The 15,698-nt window shown below is 69.9% G+C and overlaps 3 protein-coding genes across 7 annotated transcripts in view; 1 reads left to right on the top strand and 2 right to left on the bottom strand.

The window, feature by feature from the left end:
• MEGF8 (multiple EGF like domains 8) overlaps positions 1–3,411 on the top strand; it is a 15,172-nt gene extending 11,761 nt beyond the window's left edge. The window contains exons 2-3 of the mRNA XM_034792779.1: positions 707–1,039; positions 1,688–3,411. Coding sequence (XP_034648670.1) covers positions 707–1,039; positions 1,688–2,869 — 1,515 coding nt within the window. The 3' untranslated portion in view covers positions 2,870–3,411. The remainder of the gene's footprint in view (positions 1–706; positions 1,040–1,687) is intronic.
• A 358-nt stretch (positions 3,412–3,769) lies between these two features.
• Positions 3,770–6,437, bottom strand: LOC117888406 (zinc finger and BTB domain-containing protein 26-like). Of its 3 annotated transcripts, none has more exons than XM_034791742.1 (2): positions 6,383–6,437; positions 3,770–5,517 (listed from the first exon to the last, which is right to left on the bottom strand). In XM_034791742.1, exons 1-2 carry the CDS (start codon positions 6,421–6,423, stop codon positions 4,362–4,364), a joined length of 1,197 nt encoding a protein of 398 aa, XP_034647633.1. In that variant the 5' UTR covers positions 6,424–6,437; the 3' UTR covers positions 3,770–4,361. The 3 variants fall into 3 exon arrangements, with proteins under 3 accessions (XP_034647633.1, XP_034647635.1, XP_034647634.1); XM_034791744.1 differs by lacking the exon at positions 6,383–6,437 and adding an exon at positions 6,309–6,367; XM_034791743.1 differs by lacking the exon at positions 6,383–6,437 and adding an exon at positions 5,966–6,295.
• Positions 6,438–7,116: 679 nt separating this feature from the next.
• LIPE (lipase E, hormone sensitive type) overlaps positions 7,117–15,698 on the bottom strand; it is a 15,484-nt gene continuing 6,902 nt past the window's right edge. For 2 of the 3 annotated variants that reach the window (XM_034791727.1, XM_034791725.1), the window contains exons 2-10: positions 13,767–14,289; positions 13,289–13,379; positions 12,594–12,739; positions 12,064–12,249; positions 11,282–11,576; positions 10,713–10,940; positions 9,690–9,854; positions 8,429–8,793; positions 7,117–8,157 (exon numbers count right to left, since the gene is read on the bottom strand). In XM_034791727.1, coding sequence (XP_034647618.1) covers positions 7,714–8,157; positions 8,429–8,793; positions 9,690–9,854; positions 10,713–10,940; positions 11,282–11,576; positions 12,064–12,249; positions 12,594–12,739; positions 13,289–13,379; positions 13,767–14,279 — 2,433 coding nt within the window. In that variant the 5' untranslated portion in view covers positions 14,280–14,289 and the 3' untranslated portion in view covers positions 7,117–7,713. Of the gene's footprint in view, positions 8,158–8,428; positions 8,794–9,689; positions 9,855–10,712; positions 10,941–11,281; positions 11,577–12,063; positions 12,250–12,593; positions 12,740–13,288; positions 13,380–13,766; positions 14,290–14,690; positions 14,719–15,698 lie in introns of those variants that run through there. The other variant, XM_034791728.1, reaches the window with a different exon arrangement.

Genomic DNA, 15,698 nt, shown 5'->3' with positions numbered 1-15,698 from the left:
CCCGCTCCCCTTCCCGCCCCGCCGAGCCCCCGCTCCCCTTCCCGCCCCGCCGAGCCCCCGCTCCCCTTCCCGCCCGGTGAGTCAGCCCCCGCTCCCCTTCCCGCCCGGCCGAGCCCCCGCTCCCCTTCCCGCCCGGTCAGCCCCCGCTCCCCTTCCTGCCCGGCCGAGCCCCCGCTCGGCCTTGCAAAGTGTGTTCGCGGGTTTCTGTAAATGGCTCATGGGGTTCGAATACCTCGGACTCCCCTGTGTGGGGTGGGGAGCCCGTCTCAGTCACCGGGGTTTAGCAGGGCTCTTCCCGGGCACGGCCTGCGCCAGCCAGCGCCGTACTTGAGTTGTCTGAAGTGTCTGGGGGAGGGGCGCGGGCCGGGCCGGGGGAGAACAGACACACGGGCAGATGGGTAGAGCGAGACCCCTCCCCGGCACCCTCCGGCACTGCCAGCAGCACCACCAACCAGCCGGTTCGCCTGGGGGCGTTCAGCATCGCACGTTCCATCGCAATCGACGGTGGGTTTCTACCGGGGTGCAGCGAACCGGCTCCGCGGGCCCCTCGCACTGCTCGGAAGAGGGAACCGAGGGGCGGGGCCTCTGCAGGCCCCCTATCCCGGCGCTAGGAGTGCCTGACACCGGGGCGCCGGCGGGGCAGGGTGGGTGAAGCGCTCGAAGCGCAGGTCACGAGAGGCAGGGAGCCAGTTTTGTAACGATTTAGAGGGAACGTGAGGATGACTTTCGGCTTCTTGCCCCATGGCTGCTGCTCCCCTCAGCGCGGCTGTGGGGCCGGGCAGGAGCTGGGGGGCTGCGCCCCCAGGGCCGGCGAGCCCAGTCCGACATCTCCTCGTGCAATGAGCCCCCCCCCTTGGGGTGGGGGCGGGGCCGGCCCCCGCACGCTCTGACCCCCCTGCCCCCCAGGTGCCAGTGTAACGGCCACGCGGACACGTGTAACGAACTGGACGGGACGGGCTGCCCCTGCCAGAACAACACGGAGACGGGCCCCTGCCAGAACAGCGCCCAGGCTGACAAGAAAGACTGCTACAAGTACCAGGTGGGGGCGGGGCCTGGGGCTGGGGGCGGGGCCAGCCAGGGCTGCTACAAGTACCAGGTGGGGCAGGGCCTGGGGCCGGGGGCGGGGCCAGCCAGGGCTGCTACAAGTACCAGGTGGGGGCGGGGCCGGGGGCCAGGGGCGGGGCCAGCCAGGGCTGCTACAAGTACCAGGTGGGGGCAGGGCCGGGGGCCAGGGGCGGGGCCAGCCAGGGCTGCTACAAGTACCAGGTGGGGGCGGGGCCGGGGGCCAGGGGCGGGGCCAGCCAGGGCTGCTACAAGTACCAGGTGGGGGCGGGGCCGGGGGCCAGGGGCGGGGCCAGCCAGGGCTGCTACAAGTACCAGGTGGGGGCGGGGCCAGCCAGGCTACTACAAGTACCAGGTGGGGGCGGGGCCGGGGGCGGGGCCAGCCAGGGCTGAGCCAGTGGGAGGGGGTGCTCAAAGGGAGCTGTGTGGGGCAGGGGTGGGGCTGCAGCTGGGGAGAGGGGGAGGGGCGCTAAGAGGAAGCACTGTGAGGCAGGGGTGTGGGGGCGGGAGACCTGTGTGGGGCGGGGGCTGAGCCAGCAGGGGGGGGGGGGGGGCTCGGGGGGGGCGGGGTGGGGCAGGGGTGGGGGGGCTGCTCTCACTGACCCCGTTCCCCTCCCCCCTCCAGTGTGCCAAGTGCCGGGACTCGTTCCATGGGGCGCCGGTCGGGGGGCTCCAGTGCTACCGGCTCATCTCGGTGGAGCAGGAGTTCTGCTTCGACCCCACCTCGCAGAGCAACTGCTTCCACCAGCCCAACCTGCAGCACCTGGCGCGTGGCCGCACCGTGCTCTTTGGCGTGCAGCCCAAGTTCACCAACGTCGACATCCGCATCACCGTGGACGTCACCTTCGGCGCCGTCGACCTCTTCGTCTCGCCCGCCTACGACACCTTCGCCGTGGATGTGGACCGGGCCACGGGGGTGCACGGCGTGCGGGTGCTGGCGCCGGGCGGGGCCGAGGGGGGGCCCAACGGCACGGCCCCGCCCCGGCTGCGGGAGGAGCGCCCCCGCGGGCTCATCACCTACCTGACGGTGTGGGAGCCGCAGGCCGTGCTGGTGGTGCGGGGCGTGCGGGACCGGGTGGTGGTGACCTACCCCCACGAGCTGCACGCCCTCAAGTCCAGTCGCTTCTACCTGCTGCTGCTGGGGGTGGGCGCCGGCCCCAACGCCAGCGACTCCCAGGGGCTGCTCTTCTTCCGGCAGGACCAGGCCCACATCGACCTCTTCGTCTTCTTCTCCGTCTTCTTCTCCTGCTTCTTCCTCTTCCTCTCGGCCTGCGTCCTGCTCTGGAAGGCGAAGCAGTTCCTGGACCTGCGGCACGAGCAGCACCGCCAGCTGCAGGAGATGACCAAGATGGCCAGTCGCCCCTTCGCCAAGGTCACGGTCTGCTTCGAGCCGGAGGCCGGGCCCCAGACCGCCGACCTGGTCTTCCTGCCGGCCCGGCCCCACAAGCCGCCGCCGCTGCCCGCCCCCCCGGCCCTGCCCAGCCGCCTCAAGCCCTACCCCGAGGCCCCCTACTCGGCCCACTTCCGCCGCTCCGAGCCCTTCCTCTCCCACCTGCTGGGCTACTCCTACTGCACCTTCCGCGTGGGCCCCGTCACGCTGGAGCCCACGGACGACGGCATGGCCGGCGTGGCCACCGTGCTGCTCCAGCTGCCTGGCGGCACCCAGGCCCCCAACCGCACCTGCCTGGGCTCCGCCCTGGTCACCCTGCGCCACAACCTGCAGGACTATTGCAGCGGCAGCCATGGGGCCGGGGGCGCCCGCAAGGGGCTGCTGAGCCACGACAACCTCACCAGCATGTCGCTGTGACACCCCAATGGTGCTATGACCGGCTACGACGACCCCCCCCCCCCGGCATGTCGCTATGATACCCCCCCTCCATCGCTGTGACCTCCCTGCCGGCATGTCGCTGTGACACCCCCCTCCCCCATGGTGCTGTGACACCCCCTCCATTGCTGTGACCTCCCTGCTGGCATGGGGCTGTGACCGGCCAGGACCCCCCCCCCGGCATGTCACTGGGGGCTGTGCCTGGGGGGCTGCCACAGCTGCTATCTCCCCCCCCCATGTGGACATTGGGCCTGGCAGCCTGGACAGCCTCCCGTGGACAGTGGGTCGCAGCAGCTGCCTGGAGGAGGAGGATTCACCTTGGAGGGGGGCACCTGGACCCCCCCATCCCATGAATGGGGGACTGTGTCCAACCTGCTCTGACTCCCTTCCACGAGAGCCCCCCCTGGCTCCAGGGGGCTGCTGGGGGCGTTTGATCCTACAGTCGTCTGTGTTCAGTTAACTCCTGTATTGAAGGGGGAAAGAGCCCCCCCTGGTGGGGAATAAAGAGACCAGCCGGCTCTGCCTGCCCCTCGTCTGCGTGTGTGTGGGGGGAGAGATGGGGGGGATTGTGCTGCTGTGGAGCCAGTCCCACCCCCACCCCCACCCGAGGGGCTGCGTCCCCATCGAACCAGCCCCACTGGACACAGCACCCCCCTCCAAAGTCCGTGGCTCTGGCAGCGGGCTGGGGGGGAAGGAAACTCCAGGCCCAGAGGAGGGGCCCTGGCTGGGGGGGAACTCCCAGGCCAGCTGGCCCAGGGGCAGGAACCAGAGGGGTCAGAGCTGGGCTCCTCCCACATCCCCCCCCAAGCCTGGCCCCACAGTGACAGTGGGTCCCAGCAATCCCCCCCCCCCCCCCCCGCCCCCGACACAAACGCAAGGAGCTAGTGTGAAAAGGCAAAACTTTATAGGAATAAAGTGTGTGAGATATTTCCCTGCCCCAAGGACCGGAGCTGGGGGGGGGGGGGAAGGTGCCCCTGGTGCTGGGGGTGAATAAACAGGTTTACAAGAGGGATTCACCCTAGGGCTGCTACCGCTCTCCCATCCCACCCACCACCAGAGAACCCAGGCGTCCTGGATTCCCCCCCAAGTCTTTTGGATCCTAGAGAATTTGGGGGTCATAAGAATGAATATTCTCCCCACCCCCAGCGAATGGTTTGAGCTGAGAGCGTCACCCTCAGCAGAGAATGGGCTAGTCCTCTCCTGGGCAGACCCCCTTCACCCCAGGAGGGAATGGTCAGGCCCATTAGCCCATCTCTCCCTCTCCCCCCCAGGAGGGAATGGAACAGTCCGTAGTATCCCTGTAACTCCAGGAAGGGTGTGGCTGTGCCAAGCGCCCTGCGAGCCCCCATGGCTCACCCCATGCAGGGGAAGCTGTGGGTCCCTGACCCCTCCCCAGGGGAGGCCGTGGGTCTGTGAGCCCCCGTGGCTCGGTCCGTGGCCCCTCCCCAAGGCGGCCCGTGGCTCGGCCCCGCGCTCAGCTGCAGGCCCTGGCGCTGATCTCCTCGCTCTCCTCGTGGCTGTTCTGCAGCGTGCTCTTGCCGTGCAGCTCCTTGAGGTGGCGCCGCAGGCCCGGCTTGTGGGTGAAGTGCACGGCGCAGTAGTTGCAGCGGTGGGGCTTGCGGCCGCTGTGCAGGTTGAGGTGGTCCTGCAGCGTGGCGTTCTGCGTGAAGCACTTGCGGCACACGGGGCACTGGAAGGGCTTGAAGCCGGTGTGCACACGCAGGTGCCGGGTCAGGTTGCTCTTCTGGGAGAAGACCTTGGCGCAGCGCAGACACAGGAACAGCTTGTGCTCCCGCACGTGGCTCACGAAACCGGCCAGCTGCGGGAACAGCCCGTCGCAGCGCGGGCACCGGTAGGGCCGCTCCAGCTCCGGCGCCTTCCTGCCCGCCCCCAGCCCCGCCGGCCTGTCCTTCCGGGCCGGCTCCAGGTGGCGCCGGCGCAGGGGGCAGCCCCGCCACGGCCCCCCCGGCTGGGCGGGGGGTGGGGGGCAGGGGAAGGGGCCCCCCGGCGCCGCCTCGTCCTCGTAGCAGCCCTGCAGGTAGCTGCGGGTGATCTCCACGGCTGAGTTGAGGAGGGGTAGGGAAATCTCCGGGGATGGGGGGCTGCTGCGGGAGCGGCACGCCAGGAAATCTCCAGCCCCCTCCGCCCCGTCCTGCTGCCGTGCGGGCAGGGGGCTGGGGGAGGCCCCCTCCTCCTCCGCCCCCTCCCTCACGCCTGGCGCCGCCTCGGCCTTGGGCACCAGGTAGCGGGAGACGGCCTGGGTGCAGCGCTCCACCACGTGGCCCATCTGCAGGAAGGAGGCGGCCGTCAGGTAGTTGACCAGCTCGGGCAGCGGCACCTCGAGGCTGCCGGTGTAGCAGGAGAGCAGCAGCTGGCGGCCGATCTCGGGGCTCTGCAGGAGCGAGACGGACACCTCGGGCGAGTCGCTGAGCAGGAACTGGTCCCGCAGGAAGGGGGAGCAGGCGGCGAAGACCACGCGGTGCCCCGGCACCCGCAGCTCGTTCACCTGCACCGTCACGTCGCAGAACCGCCGCTGCGCCCGCAGCTGGTCCATGCGCCGCAGCACCCCGTCCCCGTAGCTGGGGAAGCGGAAGTGCAGGCGCTCGCCGGCCGGGGCCATCCTGGCACAGCTGGGGAGAGATGGGGGTCAGACACCCCACAGCACAGATCCAGGGGGGGCGGGAATGGGTGACGGGGGCTGGTTATTTTGGGGGTTTATGGGGTGGGTGGGGGAGGGGTGTTGTGATGGGGAGGGAAACGGCAGGGAATTATAGGGTGGGGGAGGGGTTGTGGTGGGTGGGGTATTGTGGGGGAGGGGCAGGGTATTATAGGGTGGGGGAGGGGTGTCATTACAGTGGTTGGGGGGAGTATTATGGGGGGGAGGGGTTGTAGATGGGGTATGGTGGGGGAGGGGAGGGGTACTATCGGGTGGGTGGGGGAGGGGCGGGGTATGGTGGGGAGGGGCGGGGTACTATGGGGTGGGTGGGGGAGGGGCGGGGTACTAGATTCCTCGGGTCTCTGCCCCGTTCTCACCCTGGGAGCCCCCCCCCCCCGGTGTTATTCCCGACCCGTCTTTACGCCATTTGCGTAGCCACCTCCAGTCTCGGCGGCGGCCGCTCTTCTACGCCCGCGTACTTCGCGCTCCGCCGTTTGCGCAGCGGCCCGGCTGTTCTACGCAACGTGCGCAGCCGTCCCCGCACCTGTCAGCTGGTCACGTGGCGCCCACTGGGGCTGCAGCCGGCGTCCCTTACGCCAGTTGCGTAAAGTCAGCGCTTGCTTACGGTGTTTGCGCAGCGGCTTTCCTAACAGCTATTCCCGAACAAGGCTTACGCGCTTGACGTAGCGCAGCGCGCTTCTCCCCGGCGCTACTACGTACTTTGCGTAATCCCTGCCCCTCTCCCCTCCGCGTCCCCGCCCTCACCTGGGCCGCCTCCCGTCCCGGCTCCGGGGCCGCCTCGGCCTCGCCCCGCCCCGCGAGCCCCGCGCGCCGCTCACCGGCCCCGCCCGGCCGCCGCGCGCCGCGCCAGCGCCGCCATCTTGGCCCGTCTGCGGCCGCCGGCCGGGCCTTCTTCCCGCGGATCCCTCCGCCGAGCCCCCCGCCGGGCAGGGGCTGCGCGCGCGGGATCCCTGCGAGGGGAGGAGAAATAGTCCCACCCCCTAACCCGCTTCTCCCAGGATCTGCCCACATCCCATAATAACCCGCCTCATCCCTACCCATCCCCCACACCACAGCCCCCCAGAGCCCCCCATCCCCCGGTACAGGCCCCCATTACCCCCTGTAACAACCCCCCACTTCTCCCCCATTCACACCCCAACCCTGCCAGAGCCCCCATAGCCCCCCCCCATACCCTCACAGGCAGCCCCACAACTCCCCAGTAGAAAACCCCACTACTCCCCACACCACATGCCCCAACATCCACTTGAAACCCCCAAAATCCCCATTTAACCCTATAGCCCCCCCCAATGTTCCCTGCCCCACTGGGAAGGGGGGGGCCGCCCCCCACAGGGGCCCAGCCCCTGTAGGGGGAGGGGGTGGCTCAGAAGGGTAGAGAATGGGGCCCGGCCCCTGTAAGGGGAGGGGGTGGCTCAGAGGGACAGGGTATGGGGCCCGAGGCCGGCCCCTGTAAGGGGAGGGGGTGGCTTAGAGGGGCAGGGTATGGGGCCCGGGTCCTGGGCCCTCTAGGGCGCCGGCCCTGCTCTGACCTGGCAGGACAGATGCTACAATTTGCTCAATATCAAACTGTTTTATTTACAAAACTGAAGGTTGTGGATGGGGGTCCCCAGCGCCCCCCAGAAGGGAGCGCACCCCCACCCCTTCATTTGGTTCACAGCAGCAGCAGGCGGGGGTTAGTCGTTGGGGGGGGGCAGATGGGCTGGAGTGCCCCCCCAGTGCACATAGGGAAAGGAGGGGGGCAGAGAGCTCCCACCCTACCCCCACCCCCGGAGTATGGGGGGGCAGCCCAGCTCCTCTGCCCCACCCCTGGAGTCAGCAGGGGGGGGGCCTGGGGCTGCACCCTCAGCTCAGGCCTGGCACGTGGGGCGTTCCTTGGAGCGCAGGGGGTCCCGTTCAGAGCAGCGCTGGAGTGTGGGAGCCCAGGAGGGGCTGGGGGAGGGGGACGGGAGACACCCCCTTCTCAGGCCACAGGATACAGACAGCAGCAAACGCCCTCCAGCATAAACCACTACAAACCGGTCCCCGGGGGGGGGGGGGGGGGGGGGGGGCAGCCAGGCTCTCGGGGGGGACCCCCCTCCTCCCCCTAACCAGGAGCCACAGAGAGAAAAGCACCAAGGGGCTCCCAGGAAATCCCGGACCACGGCCGGGGGGCTCAGGCCCCCACCTCCCTGCCTGCCGGGCCGCCCTGGGGCCCCGGCTCTCGCCTCTGGGGGGTTTCCACTGGGGCCCGACCCCCCTGGCCGGGCGTGGTCTCCAAGGCAGCTGTGGTGGGACTCTTGAGGGTGGGCGTGGCTAGGCCCGTGGCCCTGCTCTCCCGGCCCGTGGCAGCCCCCGAGTGCGGCGTCCGCTCCAGCTTGCGGTGCTTGCGGGGCGAGGGCGGGGCGGTGGGCAGCGTGGGCTCCGGGGGCAGCAGGATCTCACGGATGACGCGGGTGCAGAGCGCGGCCGCCTGGCGGGTCTCACGGCACAGCTGGGACAGGCTCAGGAAGCCGTGCGGCAAGTCCTGCACGATCCGCAGCGTCACCGGCCGGCCCAGCTCCCGCAGCCGCCGGGCGAACATCACCGAGTCGTCCAGCATGGGGTCCAGGGCGCAGGCCTGCGGGGGGGGGGGGGCAGGGGGGGGGACAAACGTCAGTGGGGGCTATCACGCTTCCCAGGGCCCCCCCGTGGGGCTCTCACTGCTATATGGACCAGCCGACTCCCCCGTGGGCCTCTCACTGCTATATGGACCAGTGCCCCCTCCCCGTGGGGCTCTCACTGCTATATGGACCAGCCGACTCCCCCGTGGGGCTCTCACTGCTATATTGACCAGCCGACCCCCCAGGCTCCCCTGCACAATCTGGTTGGCCGCCCGCTCGGGCTCTCACCACGATATGGACCGGCGGCAGTCCTCGCAGCATGCTGTCCGGGGCCAGCAGGGGCGACATGAAGGGGTTCTTGACCACGGGCGATGCCTCCAGGGTGATGCTGGCGGAGGGCTGGTCCGAGCGCAGTGGCTCAAAGCTGTCAGGATACTGCAGCCCCTCGTCCCCGGGGGCCTCCTCCTCCAGCTGCCCCCCACTCAGGAAGAAGCTGGGGGGGCTGCCCTGGGGAGGGGGGGCAGGTGCAGGGGCCAGGGGGGCTGACACCCCGCATGATAGATCCTGGCAGGTCTGGCTCTTGCGGGAGCCCCTGGATTTGACAGCTGAGTCGTCATCCAGCGCTGCCTCCGAGACGCTCGTCCGCATGGCCTCTGTGAGCCAGGGGAGACGTGAGAGCCTGGGGACCCCCCGAATGATCTAACCTCTCCCCTGCCGGGACCCCCCACTCATTGCCCTCCCCTTTCCCCTGCCGGGACCCCCCAATCATTGCCCTCCCCTCTCCCCTGCCGGGCCTCCCCCCCCAATCGCCCTCACCTCTCCCCTGCCAGGAGCCCCCCCCCATCGCCCTCCCCTCTCCCCTGCCGGGTCCTTGCCCCCTCCCTTCCAACTGGTGCAGTGTCTGTGCCATGCTGGATTCTGTTCTGTGTGCGCCTGGGTCACCCCATCCCTACGTGCCACGCAGCCCCCCCCCCCCGCCCCCCGCCAGCCCAGCCCCCCTGCCCCCGGCCCCCCCGCCAGCCCGGCCACCCTGCCCCCACAGCTACGTGCCACACAGCCCTGCCCCCGGCCCCCCCGTCAGCCCAGCCAACCCTGCCCCCGGACAGCCCTGTCCCCGGCCCCCCTGCCAGCCCTGCCCCCGGCCCCCCTGCCCTCTGCCAGCCCAGCCCCCCTGCCAGGCCCTCCTGCCCCCCGCCACAGGCCGCCCTGCCCCACACCTATGTGCCATGCGGTGCCAGTCTGCCCTGCTCCACTGCCAGGCTGCCCTGCCCCACACCTATGTGCCATGCGGTGCCAGGCTCTCCCTGGCTGCCCCCGATGCTGAGGGGCAGCACTGTGGAAGCTCCCCCGACCCCTGGGAGGCCCGTGCGGTTACGGGCTGGCGGGGCAGTGCTACCAGCGGATGGGTTAGTGAGGGTGGGGATCCTGGCTGCCAAGAGACATGCCGGGGCAGCAGCCGGAGCGGGGGCGGGGGAGGCTGACACCAGACATGCCCTGTGTGAGAGGGGGCGGGCAGGGGGCAGGGGTGGGGGCCCTACCCAGCTCTTACCTGCGCCAGCCCCGTTGCTGCGCCCCGGGCTGTCCAGCAGCGCCCCCAGCCAGGCCGAGGCGCTCTGCCGCAGCTCCTGCAACAGCAGCGCCGTGTCCCGCCGCACCATGTTCACCGGGCCCAGCTTCTCCAGCCCGGGGGGCTCCCCCTCCGCCGGTTCCGTGCCTGGGGGGCAGGGACAGAGAGCACCGGGGTTCCCCTGCACCCCACCAGCCCCCCCTCCCTGCTCGCCCTCCACCGGCTCCGTGTCTGGGGGGCAGGGACAGAGAGCACCGGGGTCCCCCTGCACCCCACCAGCCCCCCGTCCCTGCTCGCCCTCCGCCAGCTCCGTGCCTGGGGGGCAGGGACAGAGAGCACCGGGGTCCCCCTGCACCTCACCCCCCCCCCCTCACCCTCCACTGGCTCTGTGTCGGGGGGGGGGGGCAGGCGGAGACAGCACCAGGGTCCCTGCTCTTCGCCCCCACACCCATCAGCTCCCTGCTTTTGCCCACCCGTCTCCCCATCTTTGCCCCATGTGACGAACTGGGACTGTTCTTACTGTGGTCTGTGAATGCTGACAGGGGAGTGTGGCTGGGATAGTCTGCATTGGGGGATGGGAGATTGCCCGAAGGAGAATACCTGAGCGTGTAACATGAGAACCCAGGAAGGGGTTGGAGGCCAGGTGACACCTTGGCCCGGGAAACTGAACAAAGGCTGTGGGAGGGGTCGCTGAAGGCAGAGTGTTGGAAGCAGGCTGGAAGGAGGCTGGGAGGCAGAGATGGCTCTGACCTCCCAAGGGGGGGGGCTGGGATGCCCTGGGACCCCAAGCTGGACCTAACTGAGGGGGGCCCTGTTGTCTGTGCCTGCAAGACCTGTCTTGGACTGTATTCCTGTCATCCAAATAAACCTTCTGCTTTACTGGCTGGCTGAGAGTCATGGTGAATCGCAGGAAACCGAGGGGTACAGGGCCCTGAGTTCCCCCACACTCCGTGACACCCCCTGCCCCCTCTCCCATCCTGCCCCTCTCCATAGGACCCCCCGTACCGGCGTAGGCGCTGAGGCACTTGCAGAGCACGCTGAGGGGCAGCAGGGGGTCGAGCAGGGTAAGCAGGCGGGAGGGCGAGGCCGCGGCCCGCACCAGGGTGACGGGATAGGCCGCCATGATGCCGTCGGGCAGCTGGATGCCGAAGGCGGCCGCCCGCATGGTCACGGTGAGGCAGAGGTTCCCGCCGGCGCTGTCCCCAGCCAGGCAGACCCGCTGCGCCGTGGAGCCTGCGGGGAGACGAGGTGAGTGCGGGGGGTCATCAGGGAACCCGGGGGAGGCCACCAGGGGTGGGGGCTCTGTTCATGCCCCACACTCTCCAGCCCCTGCCCGTCCCACCCAGCGAACAGTGTGAGGGTGCTGCCCCCCCACGTGCCCATCACACCCAACAAGGGTGCTGGGGTCCCCCCGTCCCATCCCGTCTCACCAAGCAGGGGATGCCTGGTCCCTGGGCTCACCCAACATGGGGTGCTGGGGTCCTCCCGTCCCATCCCGTCTCACCCAGCAGGGGGAGCGGGAGTCCCCCCATCCCAGCCCCCCCCCCAGGGGGTGCTGGGGTTCCTGGGCTCACCCAGCAGGTGGCAGTGACGCAGGGCCCAGCAGTAGGCGTAGAAACACTCCTCCAGGGCGCGGGGAAAGGGGGCCTCGGGCGCCAGGGCGTAGTCGACGGAGAGCACAGGGGCGCCGAGCTCCTGCGCCCAGCCCCGCAGGTACGGCTCGTGCGACTTTGACGTCTGCGCCACAAACCCGCCGCCGTGGAAGTGAACCAGCAGGAGGGGCGAGGGGGGCGCAGGCGCTGCTTTGCGCCACAGCTCCAGCCCCAGTGGGCCCTCAGCCGGGGCCAGTGCGGAGAGTGCCTCGCTGTCCTGGGGAGAGCAGGAGGGACGGTGTGAGGGACCTCCCGACTGTCCCCCCCGCCCCAGCACACCCTGCCAGGGACCCCCCAACTGTCTGTCCCCCCCGCCGCACACCCTGCCCAGGACCCCCCAACTGTCCCCCCACACACACACCCTGCCAGGGGTCCCCCGCTGCCTGTACCCCCTACCCCCTGCACACCCTGCCAGGGACCCCCTGCCATCCCCCAATGTGTGCCCCGCCCAGGACACCCCTAGCGATCCCCAGCAGGGATGCTGGGGTCCCCCTGTCCCATCCCGTCTCACCCAGCAGGGGGTGCTGGGGTCCCCTGCCCATCTCCCCCATGCACGCCCTGCCTGGAACCCACCACCTCACCCAGTCCCCGTAGCCCTCCCTGGAACTCCCCCAGGACCCAACTCCCCAGTCCTGCCGGGACACGACCTGGTTCTGCTCACTCCCCTCCCAGAGCTCCCAGCCCTCCGCCCAGCAGCCCCTCACCTGCCCCTCACGCAGCTCGTGGGAGATGAGGCGCATGTGGACAGGCCCAGGGCCGGTGTGTGCTACCGGGGGGCTGATGGTGATGCTCAGTGAAGGGTCGGCAGCCAGCGGCAGCTCGAAGGGCTCGGGGGGCACCGTCAGCGCCCGGATCACCCGCACTGGCGTGGACGCCATGCTGGCCACGGACTGCGGGGGAGGGGGAGGGTGAGAGGAGCCTCCAGGCAGGTTCTACCCTGCACTTCCACCCCGACCCCTGCCCCACAGCGCCTTGCACCGCTCCAACCCCTCCTGACCCACAGTGCCCTGCGCCGGGCACTGCTCCCACCCCCCTGCCCCACAGCGCCCTGCTCCAGGCCCCGCTCCCAGCCCCCACTCCAGCCCCCCTGCGCCAGGCACTACTCCAAACCCCTGCCCCCACCCCACAGTGCCCTGCGCCGGGTCTCGCTCCCAGCCCCACAGTGCCCTACGCCAGGTCCCGCTCCTACCCCAGCCCCACAGCGCCCTATGCCGGGGACAGCCCCCGCACTCACAGCCAGCAGCTCGGTCTCCGTCAGGTTCCAGAAGCTCTTCCAGAAATGCACGTCGAGGTTCTGTGTGATCCTCTCGAACTCGGCTCCCCGCAGCTCTGGATCGATGGCGAACTTCCCTGACGTGAACAGCGAGCCGGCCGCCATGCCTGGGGGGATAGGAGATCGGGGGTGGGGTGCTGCCCCCCGGTCCTGCCCCCCCGCCCTGTGGGGCTCCCACAGCCCCCGCCTGCCTCCCCCGGCAGTGCTCCCTCACGCTGCCCCCCGGCCCTGTGGGGCTCCCCCGGCCCCCGCCTGCCCCCCCCCGGCAGTGCTCCCTCACGCCCACAAGCTTCTTCCACAGCGAGGCTCCATAGGCAGCCAGGGATGGGGCCCAGCCCCCAATGGGCAGGGCAGGGGCAAAGCAGTGCATTGTGGGTAGCAGCCAGGCTGGACGGGTTCCCTGGGCAGCAGGCTGGGCTGAGTGGGCCCAGAAGGAAATTGTGGGGTCAGCCAGCCCGTGGCTGCAGTGCATCATGGGAGCACACCCCCGGGGGCTGCAGTGCATCATGGGAGCACACCCCCGGGGGCTGCAGTGCATCATGGGAGCAGAATCCCACCCCAGGGGCTGCAGTGCATTGTGAGAGAAGCCCCTCTCCGTGGGGCTGCAGTGCATCATGGGAGCAGAAGCCCCACCACCCGTCAGGCACCCCACTCACTGAGGCCGGAGTCGTGGCGTCTGTAGTTCTCTCCGAAGGAGACCAGGCTGATGGCGATGGTCTGGAGGAAGGGCCGGATGGAGGGGGCAAACTGCAGGGCAAAGGGCAAAGGTCACCGTTCTGCACCCCCAGACCAGGTCGGAGGCTCTGAGGAACACCCCTGCCTGGGTGCTGCACAGGGAGCACCGTAGGGGCATGATACTGGCTCACCCTCCCCATGGGTGTTCAGTGGGGGGGGGGCAGAGTGACGGGCATGGCCGGGGCGTGGGGGGTGTGTGAGCAATTGCGGGGCCATGGAGGGGGGCCCTGCACCAGGCCAGCAGGGCCCAGAGCGAGGGGCACAGCAGAATCCCTGAGCATGTCTGGCTGCCAGGGACTCAGATGCGTTTCCTTCTGCCCCGGGTCGCCCCTCCCCGACTCGCTGCTCCCCCTAAATCCCCCTCCGCATGGCCCCCTCCATTCCTGCCCCGGCCCCCACCTGGAAGCCCAGGCAGCGCCCGTAGAAGCAGCCCTTGTGCAGGGTGCCGTACTCCCGCAGCACCAACTCGGTCAGGCCGCGCTCCTCGTGGTGGAAGAGGCAGCCGGGGCGGTTGTGGGTCAGCAGGCGCTGCGCCAAGTACAGCAGGGCCCGCAGCTGGCTCAGGGCGGCGCAATAGGCCTCCAGCTCGGCTGCGTTGTGGCCCGTGCGGAAGAAGATGCTGCGGCGGTTGGCGGCCACGTAGCGGCTCTTGTGCAGGACGTGGGCCAGGCAGCAGCGCGTCGTCTGCGCCAGGCTGCGGTACCCGTTGGCCGGCGTGGCCTCGTCCAGGTCGAAGACGTGGTAGACGCTGGCGAAGTGGCGCAGAATCGGCTCCAGGCGGCGGGCATGCTCCCCGATGGCCGTGAAGGCCGCCACGAACCGGCGCCCCGTCTCCGAGGCGCTCTGCCGGAAGAAGGCCACATTGTCCTCGGCCACCACGTGCAGGGCCTGGAACAGGGGCCGGGAGTCCATGGCGCGGGGCCTGCGGGGAGATGGGGTTAGCTGGGTGACTTGGGAGGGGAGCTTGCAATGGGAGAGACGGGGAGTATGGTGGAGTAAGTACCCCCCACACTCACCCCTCCCAGTGCCCCAGCTGGGCCCCCCATACCTAAAACCCCCAGCCAGCCCCCAGTATTCAGCCCCAGTTAGGGCCCCCCCATATCACCCCAGGTATTTATCCCCCACATCTTAGCCAGGACCCCTTGTACTTACTCCCTGAGAACCCCGTCAAAGCTCCCCCAGTCACCCCCAGCACCGCAGCTGGGACCCGCTTTGCACTCATCCCTCAGCATCCCTCCAGAGCAACCCCGGCCTGTGCTCATCCCCCCAGAGCAACCCCGCCCTGTGCTCATCCCCCCAGCCGGGACCCCGGCCCCCCCTCACCCTCAGCCGGTGCCTGCTCCCCTGGCCGTGGCAGAGCCAGTTCCCTGCGGCTTTTTATAGCCCAGCTGGGAGCCGGCTCCACCCCCGGGGAGGGGTTGAGCCCATGGAAGGGAGGGGGCGAGAGGCACTGACAGGGAGTGGGGAGAGTGGTTAGAGCGGGGGGCGGGGCAGGAGCCAGGACTCCTGGGTTCTCTCCCCAGCTCTGGGAGGGGAGTGGGGGCTAGTGGTTAGAGCAGGGGAGCTGCTCCCATCCGCTCCCCACCCAGGGCAGGCTCACAGCCAGGCCCCCATCTCACCCCACACCCCAGGGCCCTTTCACCCAGACCCGGCGTCCCCACAGCTGGGAGCCTCCGTTTGCGCCGCTCCCCAGAACCCCCCCCTCCAGCAGGGGCTGCGGCTCCTGCCAAACAGGGCCTCACCCATGGGTCCCTGGGGCCCGGCTCGGAGCAAACAACAGCCAGGGGTACTGCAGGGCACTGACCTCCAGAGAGAGCCCCACAGCCAGGCCAGCCAGCCCTGGATCAGCCCCCCGTGGGTCAGCCCCCCGGGCCCGTCCTGCCCAGACACGGGGTGTGTTATCCTACGGGGGAGGGGGGCCCCTCTGATGCCAGAGCTGATGGGGTTAATGAGATGGGGGGCTGGCTCTGCTTGGCAGCTGCGAAAGCTCTGGGGATGGGGCAGGAATGTGCACAAACAGCTGGACTGGGGCAGGGGGGACTGGGGCAGGGGGTGCTGGGGGGGGGGGCGCGGGGTCCGGAAGGGCTGGGGAGCGCAGGGGCAGAGGACGCTGGGTGGCTGGACAGGGGGTACTAAGGGGCTGGGGTCTCTCTCTCTAGTGTCTATCCCCCCAGTAAGGGGGTGTCAGAGGGGGAGGGGTTCCTATCCTAGGGGGTTCCAGTAATTGGCACCTGCCCACAAGCAGACATAAGCTGCTACATCCCCCCCCCCCCCCCCCCCCCCCCCCCCCCCCCCCCCCCCCCCCCCCCCTCCCCCCCCCCCCCTCTCCCG

The sequence above is a fragment of the Trachemys scripta genome, chromosome 16, assembly GCF_013100865.1.
Source record: "Trachemys scripta elegans isolate TJP31775 chromosome 16, CAS_Tse_1.0, whole genome shotgun sequence".
Taxonomy (NCBI): domain Eukaryota; kingdom Metazoa; phylum Chordata; order Testudines; family Emydidae; genus Trachemys; species Trachemys scripta.
The sequence above is the reverse complement of the archived record's forward strand: the minus strand, read 5'-3'. Positions and strand labels throughout refer to the sequence as shown.

Excerpts from the sequence above, each read along its gene's own strand:
- LOC117888406 (XM_034791742.1), bottom strand. The coding sequence starts at position 6,423 with ATGGCGGCGCTGGCGCGGCGCGCGGCGGCCGGGCGGGGCCG. Across the intron at positions 5,518-6,382 it reads GCGGCGGCCGGGCGGGGCCG|CTGTGCCAGGATGGCCCCGG; the intron begins GTGAGCGGCGCG and ends ATCTCTCCCCAG.